General features: G+C 36.9%; 1 protein-coding gene across 2 annotated transcripts in view; it reads right to left on the bottom strand.

The window, feature by feature from the left end:
- LOC107563409 (semaphorin-3E-like) overlaps window positions 1–9,039 on the bottom strand; it is a 44,841-nt gene extending 35,802 nt beyond the window's left edge. For both annotated transcript variants that reach the window (XM_016248279.1, XM_016248280.1), the window contains exon 1: window positions 8,434–9,039. In XM_016248279.1, the coding sequence (XP_016103765.1) occupies window positions 8,434–8,539 (106 nt within the window). In that variant the 5' untranslated portion in view covers window positions 8,540–9,039. The remainder of the gene's footprint in view (window positions 1–8,433) is intronic.
- Window positions 9,040–12,596: the final 3,557 nt, after the last annotated feature.

Genomic DNA, 12,596 nt, shown 5'->3' with positions numbered 1-12,596 from the left:
TATATATATATATATATATATATATATATATATATATATAAAGCCTACGCATCTGATACATTAATGTTTAGATCAAGAATAATATTTCCAATACACACTCAAAAAAAAAATCTATTAAAACTACTAAAAATATGCTAGGTGAGTCAGCCTTCACACAGTATTTTAAAATATATGTGATTATAACAAAACCACTCTCAGCGTTTCTACAGGAAACACCCATCTCTTCATATTATATTTATGAGTTTTTCACTTTTTAACCTCAACCATCTGAATGTTTCATTAAGATACTCTTTCAGTTCAATGACTTGGCATGTACGGAGATAAACACACATTTTAAGTGGTATCCTTTGAAAACAAACTAAGGGGCTTTCCATGGTTTTATTTCCTATAATTTTCTCCCACCTGGAATAGCCGCTCATGTTTAAGAGCTGCAAAACTCCCAAAAAACACAAGTGTTGGATACATTGAGGCCTGTCTCTCACTCATTTCATGGGGGGAAAAAAAGCCTTTCAACATCCCAAAGCCAATGGGTTGAAAGATGGCAAAGATTTCAGTTCATAAAACATTTTTCTCATATTTAACCTAAGCCTTGGACAACATGAGAGCGAAAGATGGTGTACAATTTACTACTCACTTTTTTAAATAACAATAAACCTTGACATTTATACATCATCATTCTTGGACTGTCAGTCAGAGTAGATTAAACCTGAGTAGATCTCCTGAGTAATGCCACATCGTAATTCACTTACAGATATAAGACGATTAGCTCTACTCAAACGTCCTCCCACAAGAACTGCCACAGATGCCTCAAGAGAAAAATCTGTAGAGGATTACTGGGTACCAAAAAAGAGGTCAAACAATTTTCAACTTAAGTTTAAGAGTATGAAATCATTATGAAATGAGGGAATGAATACAAAGAGCATTAGCTGAAGGACAGAGAACATCCAAATGAAAACCATCAACTGCCTTCACTGTAGTACAATATATCAAAGATAAGAGGACGTCACATGGACCGCCAATCTTCAACGTTTGATGAAATTCCAAGCCATTGTTTTATTGAAAATGGTTGTTCGGGTTGTTTGATGTGGGGAAACAAGCTGATTGATGGATACATTGTGAATTACCTGACACTGGAAATCTTTTATTCACCAGAGAACAATGTGCATTCATTCAAGCCACTGTAAGTCAAGGAAACCCTTGTTCTCTGGGGCCATTTGTTGGTCTGCTGATTGTACTGACTGTGAAGTTTATTAAAACCCAGGATTTCTTCCTTCCCGTCCTGCGGTCTCTGAAGAACATGTCTCCATGATGACCCTTCAGATGCCCCGTTTGAAAGGAAATTATGGGTTTATTGGGTAAACAGACCTTTTGGAACTGGCAGGAGAAATACTGAGAAAGACACAGCGAGAGGTAGGAAGAAGCAAGAACAGACCAAAGCAGGAACAAACTCTCCTAAGAACATCATTAATTATGCAATGACCTGCGGGCCAGCAAATCACAAGCAGCACTATCTGGATACAATGACTGGGTGATGAAACAGCAGGAGGTTTGCTTGTATATGTCATTCTCCTTTCATTTGCTGTGGACTCCAAGCAAATCTTGCTTTTGGAATGACAAATAGGTGATTATTACACATGATCATTTAAGACTTTTTGGAAAAGGTCTCTTTTTCCATACAATAGAAGTTAATAGGGTCTAATGTTGTTTGAACCACAGTGTTCTTCAGAATATATTCTAAATATTCTATATTCTTCAGAAGTCAGTCGGCCATATAGGGTTGGAATGTCATTACAGTGAGTAAATGACAGAATTTTCATTTTTTGGGGTGAATTATCCCCTTAAATGTGGTAAGCATCTGTTCCAGACCACCTCCAAATAGTTTCAGTTATCTGATCACAATCCAATTAGGGAAAACGCATGTTAATGACAGACGTAAAAGTTGGCTGTAATGACTGGATTATGCCAATGTATAACACAAGGACAGCACACTGAAATGGCTACATGAAAACCTTCATATGAAATCATGTGGAATGGTAAAATATTACATTTGAAAATGATATTTTACTCTAAATGTTACAAAAACAGTCTTGCGTTTTGGGAATAAATTTCCCCTATTCACCAAAAAAGAAAACAACCCTTGGCAAAATAATTTAAAGTCATCTGAGCATAGATGAGCCTTGTTGTCTACACTGAAATAGGTTTAAAACTGCAGCAGAGACTCGAGAAGCATATTAGTCATTATGACCCAAGCCTAAACGCAACATGAGCTGTCTAATGGGTTGTTATACTGTCAATTTAAAACAGAATATAAAAATTAAACACAGACCTCAGACCTCGTCGCTAAAAGCCAAAAGCTCTGTAAAACAAATCCCAAGGCTGAATTCAAAACTTAAAGATCATGTTCTCCAGTAAAAGGTGATGAAAAACCGATTTAGAGTGCTCAAACTGTGATTAGTCATTTAGTGATGACTGACGATGGAAAAGCTACTATAGCTTGTTATTATAGACCACATAACAAGGCGAAACTGAAGTATGCTGCCTATTATTATTTTTTGACTGTACTTAAGTGTCAGAGAGCTCAAAATAGGTCTCTTTTCTCACATTTATATTGATGTAGGGGGCAAACATGTTATATGTTTGGGTTGTTTAAAACAAACTCATAAAACGTTCAAGAACATCCATTTACATGATGATAGCTGGGACCAACTGGAGGTCCGTGAGGATTTGTATGTTTGAACGACTATAGATTCGGGATAAGAAACTGACACTCTTTATAAGTAGCTGGGACACGGGCTAAAAGCTCTGGAGAGCTTTTGGGGGGCTACTTGTTGAAATTTTGCAAGGGGTAACTGTTCAGTAATACCGCACCGAAGCCAGCATGGTTTATTTATACAAGTTAATGCACGAAACTCAAACTGTGTCTTAACAGCGTGACATCACCCCAAACCGGGGTTGGTCACTCCAGAACCAGTTGGAAGTGTTTTGAAATAATGTTTAGAGTAGATTGAAACTGAATTCACTCTCGAATAAATATACAACTCTTGCAGATCATGTGCTTAACATGCTGCCCCTCGGATCCTGCAGTAGTGAAGAACATACAATCGCACCACTAAATAATTCTGCCTCACTATTCGATACTCTCAAATATACCTTCATGTAATCAAGGTGCCCGTAAGGCTCGGAATACACCGTTGGGATGCGGTTGGCAATTTCCATGCCTGAAATCATGGCAGCGTTATTCTCTTTTAACTCTTTTGCCAAGTTGTAGCTCCTACTAATTACACCAATTTCAATGGCAATCTCTTAACTCCCACTTTTGTTGTTTTTAGCCTGATTACACCCTCAAAGCCATTTAAAAATAAATATCAAATATGCAACCACCTACACAATCACACCCAAACACCTACAAACCAGCTGAATGAGTTGTTGCTTCAGCTGTTAGACAATGAAGCCAAAACATGGCTTTTTAAAATAAGATTCCTTTACACCTAATTAGCATTTGCTGTAGCTAACTTTTAGTTCTTTAAGCAAACCTTAGCCAAATCAAAGCAGAGCAGCAGCACCTTGCCCTTAAATCTGAAATGCGAATTCCCTTTTAAACTCCATTTTCCACTTGAAAAGCATCACGCAAAGGTTGCAACTCTGAAACATCACAGGAATAGATCAAATCCAGTCTTTACATTGTCCTTTTATTAGTGTGTGTCAAGCCCTAACCGAGGGTTAATATGCTTACTGAAACAAATTTAGAAGCTTAAAATCCCACTGAAACTCTCCAGCCTACACAAATGAAAATGTATTTCATTAAGAAGAAAAGCACTTTGCACTGTAGTAGCTTTTCAATGCAACAAACTGAAATGTAACCAGAGCTACTTGTTCTAGTAAAGCAGGAAACAAAAGTGCATTCATAAAATCCAGAGAGGAGACAAACTCAAGCTCTATAGATATTGATAAGCGTGTCAAATACGTTCCACTCAAGCAAACAAAACACAGGTTGCTGCAAGCATCTGCTGGCTAGGAGAATTGACAAGTCCACAAACAGTACCTTTAGGAAAATATACCATAGTAATGACTCAAATACTTTCTATCGGTTAATACAGTATAATGTGGTAACTTTGTGGTATAAGCAACCACTGTCATTAAAGAAATTAATTAAATTGATAGAAAATCCTCAGACAGAATTTTCCCACTGTTACGACTTTACAGTGGTAAAAAGAAACTTTTAGCACAAGGAAATTAACACATACTTTCTGACAGTTTATGTAGTGGGTGATATAAGATGTCTTTGACAAAAAAAAAATATGCCGATTAATAAAAGAAAGAAAACAAAAAGTAAAAGAAAATGCATGTTTGTGAAAGTAACAATTTATTCTATATTTTCTATTAGGGCTGAACGATTTTGGAAAATAATCTAATTGTGATATTTTTTTACCAATATTTAATATATTAAGATTTAATATGCAATTATTTAAAGCTCTTTATGTTCTGTATTATTCAACAAAGACAAGCTATAAATCATTGTATAGTATGACCAACACAATAGTAGATAGATTAAACATAAATGTTCTTTTCTGTAGGCAAGGCCTATATGTTACGATGAAATTAGGTGATGCATGAACTGATATGAATGCCATTTTTATTTAACAACTACAATCACAGTAGTATATTGACTGATTTGTTGAACTTCCAACCTTGTAAGCATGTAATAATTATGACAACATAAAGAACTGACAAATAAGCCTGGTGTAAACATTAATATAAAAGTCAGTAACAAATCACACAAACTAAAGTAGATTGCAGAAATATAAAAACAATCTGTTGCTTTACCACACTACTTTAGGTAATTCAAAGTCACTGCAATAAACAAATGTAAACATGTGGCCTGCACTTTTTAAACACTGTTAACTTTAGACAATATAATAAAGAGTGAAAAATTTAAGGGGGTCTGAATACTTTCCGTACCCACTGTATATATATATATATATATATTACCTTATTATATAAGATTTTATATTACCTTATAATATGAAATGCACAGTAACACTGTTACTGCTTGAGTAATTTCAGGGCTCCAGACTCATTCTTCCCACTGGTAGCTCTTTTGCGAACAACTTTATCAGTTGGTCGCATGAGCGCATGATTTGGTCGCAATAGTTTTTTGTTTTGTTTTGTTTCGTTTTTGCTACAACATGGGATTAATCAATGCATGCAGATTAATTTTTATCATAGTTTATAGTTAACATTCAACCTGTTCTTTTTCATTAGTAGTATTATTTGTGATTTGAATTTTGTGAACGGGAGTTCCTCTTTTGCTGTGTTATAAGCCGCGGGCTTCGGATGCTTTCGCTTTTGAATTTGAGATCTTGTTGTCACGTTTTACAAGAAAAGATAATTGTCTGTTTTGCTTACATCTATACCTTTCCCTTTTTAAGACTAAAACAAAAGATGGATTCATTGTTATTCTTAATTAAACAATTACAATTGAATTGCGCGCAGCTTTACGCTGGTGCTGACGCTGCGAGTACAAACCAGGCTCTACACACAAGCGCTGTGCAGTTCAAACGAGTAGCGTGGGTTCGTTATGCTTACAGTTTCGTTTTCCGTTTGATGTTTCACAAATGCAACAAAAATGGCAGCGCTTATGAGTTAAACAACGCAGTGGTAGCGCCAGTGCGACCACTCACACAATTTAGTCAAACAGGCAGAAAAAATGGTCGCAATCTGGAGCCCTGAATTACCATGTGCCGTTTTGAAGTACGTTCATATATACACTTTCAAACATTTCCGCATGTAGCGTGCCAGGGTTGCCAGTTTTTCACAACAAAATCCGCCCAATTGCTACTCAAAACTAGCCCAATCGTGTTTCAAGGGGGGTCCACTGGTAAAAATCGATCGATCGATCTTCAAGTCAAACACACCTCTTTACTCTCGTGTGTCACGTGACCGAGTGTAATCGCAGCCTCTGCGGTTGAAAAATCGCGATATTATCGCAAAGGCAATTAATTCAGCCCTATTTTCTATACAACAAAAATACTATTTTTCTGGACATGAAATATGGCAAAGCAGTTTGTATTATTATCATGTCTGATATACAGTCTCTTCCATCCAAGTTGGTAATTCTTGACCAGAATAAGCTGCACAAAAGGTCAAAGGTCTAGCTCCACAAGACTACACAGCAGTAAACAGGACAAGAGAGATCCAAACCCCCATTTACCTTCATTTTTTGGGCTACTAAAAATGTCTGAGGACTAAAAGACTTACTCAGACTCTAAAAAGGACTTAGATGTGAAACCAGTTTTGAGACTTAATGCTTTGCACATTTGCAAATGCAATTTTACTCAGTTTTATAATTAACGGTCTGGTAAATTGGGCAGTAAAGCACTATGTCTGGTAGGCAAAAAAAATCCCACTCTGGTTAGCACATAACACATGCAGCCGCAGGCAGATCAGGGCTATATTTAATTAAATCAACTACTGGTTTTAATTCCAGTTATAATTTAAGACATCTTTCAAATTTAAGAGGAGAATCTCAATGGGTTTAACCACAAGTCAGCCTCTTGTGATTGCCTCCAAGGTTTACAAAAATGCCTCAACTACCTCTGAGGTCTTCAAGTTATTCAGAATTTAAAGCATACATGTTTTTCATTCCATAATGATAGGATACAAGCAAAAATGTTTCTTCTGCTGAGTAGAGAACACTTTATCAGTCTAGACATGCAGAGCACACCAAGTAAATGACAGAAACAGAAGCATGGGGGGGGGGGATGGACACTGAGAGGAACTATAAATGGCTAAAAAAGAGAAAATTATGTCTAAAACAAATCTGTAAAAAAGTAAAAAATAAAATAAAAAGTTAATCTAAATAATGAACAATTATATGTATATAACAACCTGACAACAATGAAAGCCATTTCATGTCCCATCAGGTAGAACATTTCCCCCTCAAAATCAACCTTTAAATCAAAAGTTTAAAAAGGGAAAATAAAAAAACTAAATACAGGGAGAAGAATGGCACTGAGAGGATTGGGAAAGAAATTCCACATTTTATCTTTGCCTGGGGAAATTTCCCCTGCTGCCAGTCGGTTCCTTCGCCAACGTCCCAATTCGCTTCAGTTTGCCAGCAGCTATGCACTCAACCCACTGAATATGACACTGAGAATCAATATTATGATGAATCTAATGAGAAAAGCCACTCAAACACACCTCAGTCTAAAACCTTTGGCCAGGGCACATAGTGTCAGTGTTTTCTCAAAGGAGAAGTGTTGTTTCCATGAGCAGGTTTTATAGATAGCTCATAGACGGCATTGGATTGATTTATCATGCACTGAAATTCCACAAGGACTCTCGACCATGACCAACGCTGGGGTGTGGATTTTTATATGACACAGTTTCCACAGCATTCTGATCAAAGAGGAAGACTGAGAGGCATGGGCTATTTGCTTCGGGCTAGGGAGTTCATCTACAAAGGGTGCCCCCATCTATCCCCGAATTTCACTGTAAACATGCCAATGAAAGACCAGCATAATAAAAAGAACAGTTGACATTCCTTCAGTGAACCGCTTAAGCTGACAGAAAACCACATTGTAGAAGCTCAACCACCGTAACGGTGAGGAAAAACACAAATAAAAGAGAATCCAGATGTATTTATGGCAGCACCTATGACTTCATCCAAATCATTTGCATGTCCATAATCAACTTCACTGTCATTCATTCACACTATCTAACAGATTAAATATGTAGTACACTCAAAAGCATACAAAAATAAAATAAAATAAAAAAACATTTACAAATATATATTTTTAAATATTATATTATTATTATATTGGTATCTATTTTACGCTTTTGTGAATTTGTATAAATTTAAATGGGGGGAAAAAAAAAAACTTTTCCCCCTAAACCTTATCTTTAGTGGGGCGTAAGCAGATCGTATAAATTAGACTAGATTTTATAAAATTATCAAATTGTACAAATGAGATTGTATGAAAGAGATCATACAAAAGTAGATTATATGAATATCATATGAAATTGTACAAAATGTGATAGTGTGGAATTGTACAAAATGAGATCATATGAAATCGTATAACTGATATTGTACGAAATCGTACAAAATTAGATTGTAGGCCTACATATTCTTACAAAAGAAATCGTACAAAACTTTGCAAATGAAATCATATGAAACCAATTTGTGTTGTAATAACTATAAAACTAATGTTAATATAAATACATATACATTTTACTTGTTTAATTCTTTACGACACTTGTCCATTTTAACAGTGGAGGAAAGTGATAAAGTAATCAATATGCTTAACCTGTATAAAGTCATTTGGAAGAGCTGTATTGGGATGTCCATCTAAAACATTGAGTCTAAAATTATGAGCTTCAATTCGAGTGAACTTCTTGCTCAACACAAACACCCACACACACCTGTTGCCTTACCTCTGTGAGATAGTCGTAATCTTGGATTCACAGTCTTTGCTGATTGAGTTGCAGAGCAGATCCACAGTGTCTCGCAAAGCATGAAGGTCCATACGCCCCATGCCATCCTCACGCACTCCTCTTGAAGTCTCACGCTGACTCCTTACAATCCACCACGAGCAGCCTCCATCCGCTGACAGACTGAATTGCCGGTTACAGAAGAAAATTAGTTTGCTGTCATCAGAGCAGTGTGCCGAAACTCACTTACGCTTAGGGTGTGTTTTGAGATGCTTCTGTGGATCTCAGTGTGAAGAAAGTGTCTAAACCATGCGCACTGCTGTGACTCAACCCTGGCTGACTGTTCCTGTCACTCTTACCACAGGCGATGGATTCCTCAAACTCATAAGAATGTGTGAGTGCAAGCGTGTGTCAGACAACAAGCGCACTGATCTTGGAGAGCTTCCACCTCCTCTCTTTCCTCTCTCTCTCTCTCCTGTTTCTGAGAAATACTGCCCTTCCACGTGCCAGCCCTCTCTCCCCTCCTGACTGCTTCAACTCCCCTGCCGTACACATAGACAACAGCCAAACACTCCCATCCACCCCCACCCATCTCTTTCACTCTCTCCTTCTGTCTATCTCACTCTCTTAGTTCCACCCTTGCGTTCTCCTCTAATTATGACATACTTTTGTTCTCATCTTATGCATTGTGTTTACATGCAACTGAAAATTATAATTAATATTGGAATTTGTTATATTGTGGTTACTGCAACTGCAATTGGACAATGTAAGACATTTCAAGAAATCTGAATAAGACAGCTGGCAAATGACTTAATTAATCAGAAATCATTGTCATATAAACACTTCTTCCCCAGAATATCCACATATAATATATTTATTTATGCACATGTCCAAATGAAAGTAATTATGCTAGATTTGTGGGGTGGGAAATAAATATTAAATAAAAATGTATATTAAATATTAATATTAAAATAAAATTAACACCAGTATTTCATTTATGTCCTTAAAATAATAGGGACTTTAAGCAACAGCCACTGATGGAACGACAACGGCATTCATCAAGACTGGGACTTGTCAGTGAACAAATCTTTGCATCATATCACTGTACATTATTTGTTTGTTATATATTTGACACTTTCTCTTTCAGTGGCTCACTTTCTCTTTCTGTGCAGTGGTTGAGCAGTTGTCCTCTAATACAAATTCTGTATTTTACTAAGTAAATAAAATAAAATAAACTTCTTGTCCTCGCTCTTTCTCTCTTACACAAACATATTCATTTAAAGCAGGGCTCCCAACTATACTTGTCCTTGAAAACTATATTCAACCAACAAATCAAAGTACCCGAAGATCCATCTTTATAGCAGCTGTTCTTGATCAAATTTATGGCACAAGTGGCAAATAGTGTATTTTGATTAAATTTAGCTTTATCCACTATGTATTTAAATATGTTAAGGTGCAGTCATGTTAACCATTGTTCAGACAATATTCAAAGGTCAAATCCTGTCTTTTCAAAAGGAATCTGCACGCATTGGACATATAGCTAGAGGGGGAAACAATTCCATTGTCTATTTAGCAGTTTAACGATGAATGCAGCAATGGGCCAAATTTGCAAATAATAGAGTGCACTATTAGCATGAAGAGTTCATCTGAAGCAAGCAACAATTCAAGGTAACAATCTCTGCGGGTGAGCCCAAACTCAAATACAGTGCAGGAAACCACTTCCTCTTATGGGGCTTTCACACTAGCACTTTTGGTGCACACCTGGGCTTGACATCAGAGTTCGGTTCGTCTGGATAATGTGAACGCCGTTTTCTGAACTTGGGTGTGCATTGTGCAACCACAAACCGTACCCGAGTCCACCTAAAAAAAGAGTGGTCGGACTAAATTATGAAAGTGTTTGCTCACTCGCTTTCTTGTAAAGCGTGACTGAATGCTGCAGCATTAATTTTGCTGTCTTCTGCACAGTCGTTACCTAATAACAGGTGTAAACAGCCGCCACTCTGATGACACAAACGTATCGTGGTTCAGAACCGAAAAAACACGATATGAATTAGGGTTGCAAAGGGACGTACCCGAGTCCACCTAAAAAAAGAGTGGTCGGACTAAATTATGAAAGTGTTTGCTCACTCGCTTTCTTGTAAAGCGTGACTGAATGCTGCAGCATTAATTTTGCCGTCTTCTGCACAGTCGTTACCTAATAACAGGTGTAAACAGCCGCCACTCTGATGACACAAACGTATCGTGGTTCAGAACCGAAAAAACACGATATGAATTAGGGTTGCAAAGGGGTGGAAAATTTCCGGTAAATTTCCTGGAAAGTTTCCAAAATTTCCGGAATATTTCCTAAATTTACTGGAAATTGTCCACTTTTTGCACCCCTAGTATGAATACAAACCAGCGGGGGGGGGGGAGCAATCGAACTTGGGTTCGAACCAGGCAAATGAAAGTACCCTTACAGTTTCCATTTTGTTGTGTTCCAATATTGTACACATTAGTTTGCCAAAAGAAGATGGAAGTGAAGGACAGAAGTCAGCTCAGATGTGCACTCATTCATGTAAACCACCAATGAAAAATGAGAGGGAGAGTTCATGCTCTGATCATGACCAAACAATCAATTCACAGCGTAGATCTTGAGCTGTGGTGGATTGTGAGCAATCACTTTCATCTGCGTCTGCGGTTACGCAGCCCAATGCTGCATTCATTAGAGCAGCTCTGTGTTCACCATTGGTTATTTTTGTGAGCACCATTAAACTGCACTTAACTTTTCTCTTTCAAGCCCCTTTTCTTTGTCCTTCTCACATCTACACGTCTCTCTTAATTTGTGAAGTTTGAGTTCCTCCAGCCTGTGACTGATGATCAGTCCCTGACTGTAGTGAAGCTCTTGATCAAACTTTTAGCACTTAGATCAACTTAAAAGTTATTATCGATGTAATTTGCCTGTCATCTAAGAAGAAATGAGGTCGCTCTGTTCATTGCACTGTGTTATTTCGTAAACCAACGGCAGCTGATCCTTGTTAAATTCTGAGATGATCTCATTGTATGTTCGCATATGGCATGCTGGTTACGCTTGCTGAATCGAGTGACATCATATTGCTTTGTAAATACTCTACTGGACCTCTACTGTTTTATTCCTCATCAAAAAGTGATAAAAAAAACCCTCTCCCGTTCAAACAACACCACACTGTTAGTACTCATTAAGAATCAGTTTACCCCCATCTGTAGGCACTACAGTACTTGGCCACAAAATTCAGAAAAACACTTTAGCTTATAACTCAAATCTGTATAATCATAGTTTATCCAAAAAACTTGGATACAATAAAATAAAAATTAGATGGCAAGATCACACAATATCATATGAAAATCAATGTATTATTTATAGAAAAATAACAGAAACACACATTAAGTGTCCAAATATTTTTTTATAAAAATAAAAACAAAACAAAACATACAACATACCAGGTCAGTTCTTTTTGTTTTTTTTGGACAGAACTCAACAATTTCTGAAAAACCTGTTTTTGTAGCTTAGTTTCAACAAATAGTCAACGAAAAACAGATCTAAATTTTGATTTCTGAAAGTTGCATTCCTATATACTGTAAACTGTAGAAAAAAATTGATATTTACTAGCAATTTGAATGAAAATGAAAAAAGGAAGAGAAATGGCATTTTCTTGTAAAACGTAATCCAATAATCCTAAATTATTCTGAAGAATGTACTACACTTTAACATTGATAGTTTTAATAGTGCAAAGACATTCTCATCTTACTATTCCTTAGGGTGACTGCATCAGAATAAAAATGGCAAGACTAGTGAACTAATTGGTTCCTTTTGAATACAATCGGCATGAAATCCCAGCGTAAGTGAGTGTGTCATGTGTAGAGATGCATTCTGCCATTTGAACTGCATTGGCTGTGTTTCAGTCTTGAGAATTAGTTGAAACATGTCAGTCACCTGCTGCCCATTCCCCTAACCTTTCATTATCCCCTTCTTTCACGTTTTCTTTTATAATAACAGCTATCTGATATACTAACAGTCACCCTACAATCTCCAGCTGAATGAGAGACAGAGAAATAGAGTAAAGGCTTTTGGCAGCTGTGCCAGTGCAAAGGAAGTCATCAGCAATCACTCTGCTAGTGCCTGTATGTTTGACACACTTACTATACTGACT

This window comes from Sinocyclocheilus grahami, unplaced genomic scaffold (genome assembly GCF_001515645.1).
Source record: "Sinocyclocheilus grahami isolate Dianchi unplaced genomic scaffold, SAMN03320097.WGS_v1.1 scaffold874.1, whole genome shotgun sequence".
NCBI classification, from domain to species: domain Eukaryota; kingdom Metazoa; phylum Chordata; class Actinopteri; order Cypriniformes; family Cyprinidae; genus Sinocyclocheilus; species Sinocyclocheilus grahami.
This window is presented reverse-complemented; position numbering and strand designations above follow the sequence as displayed.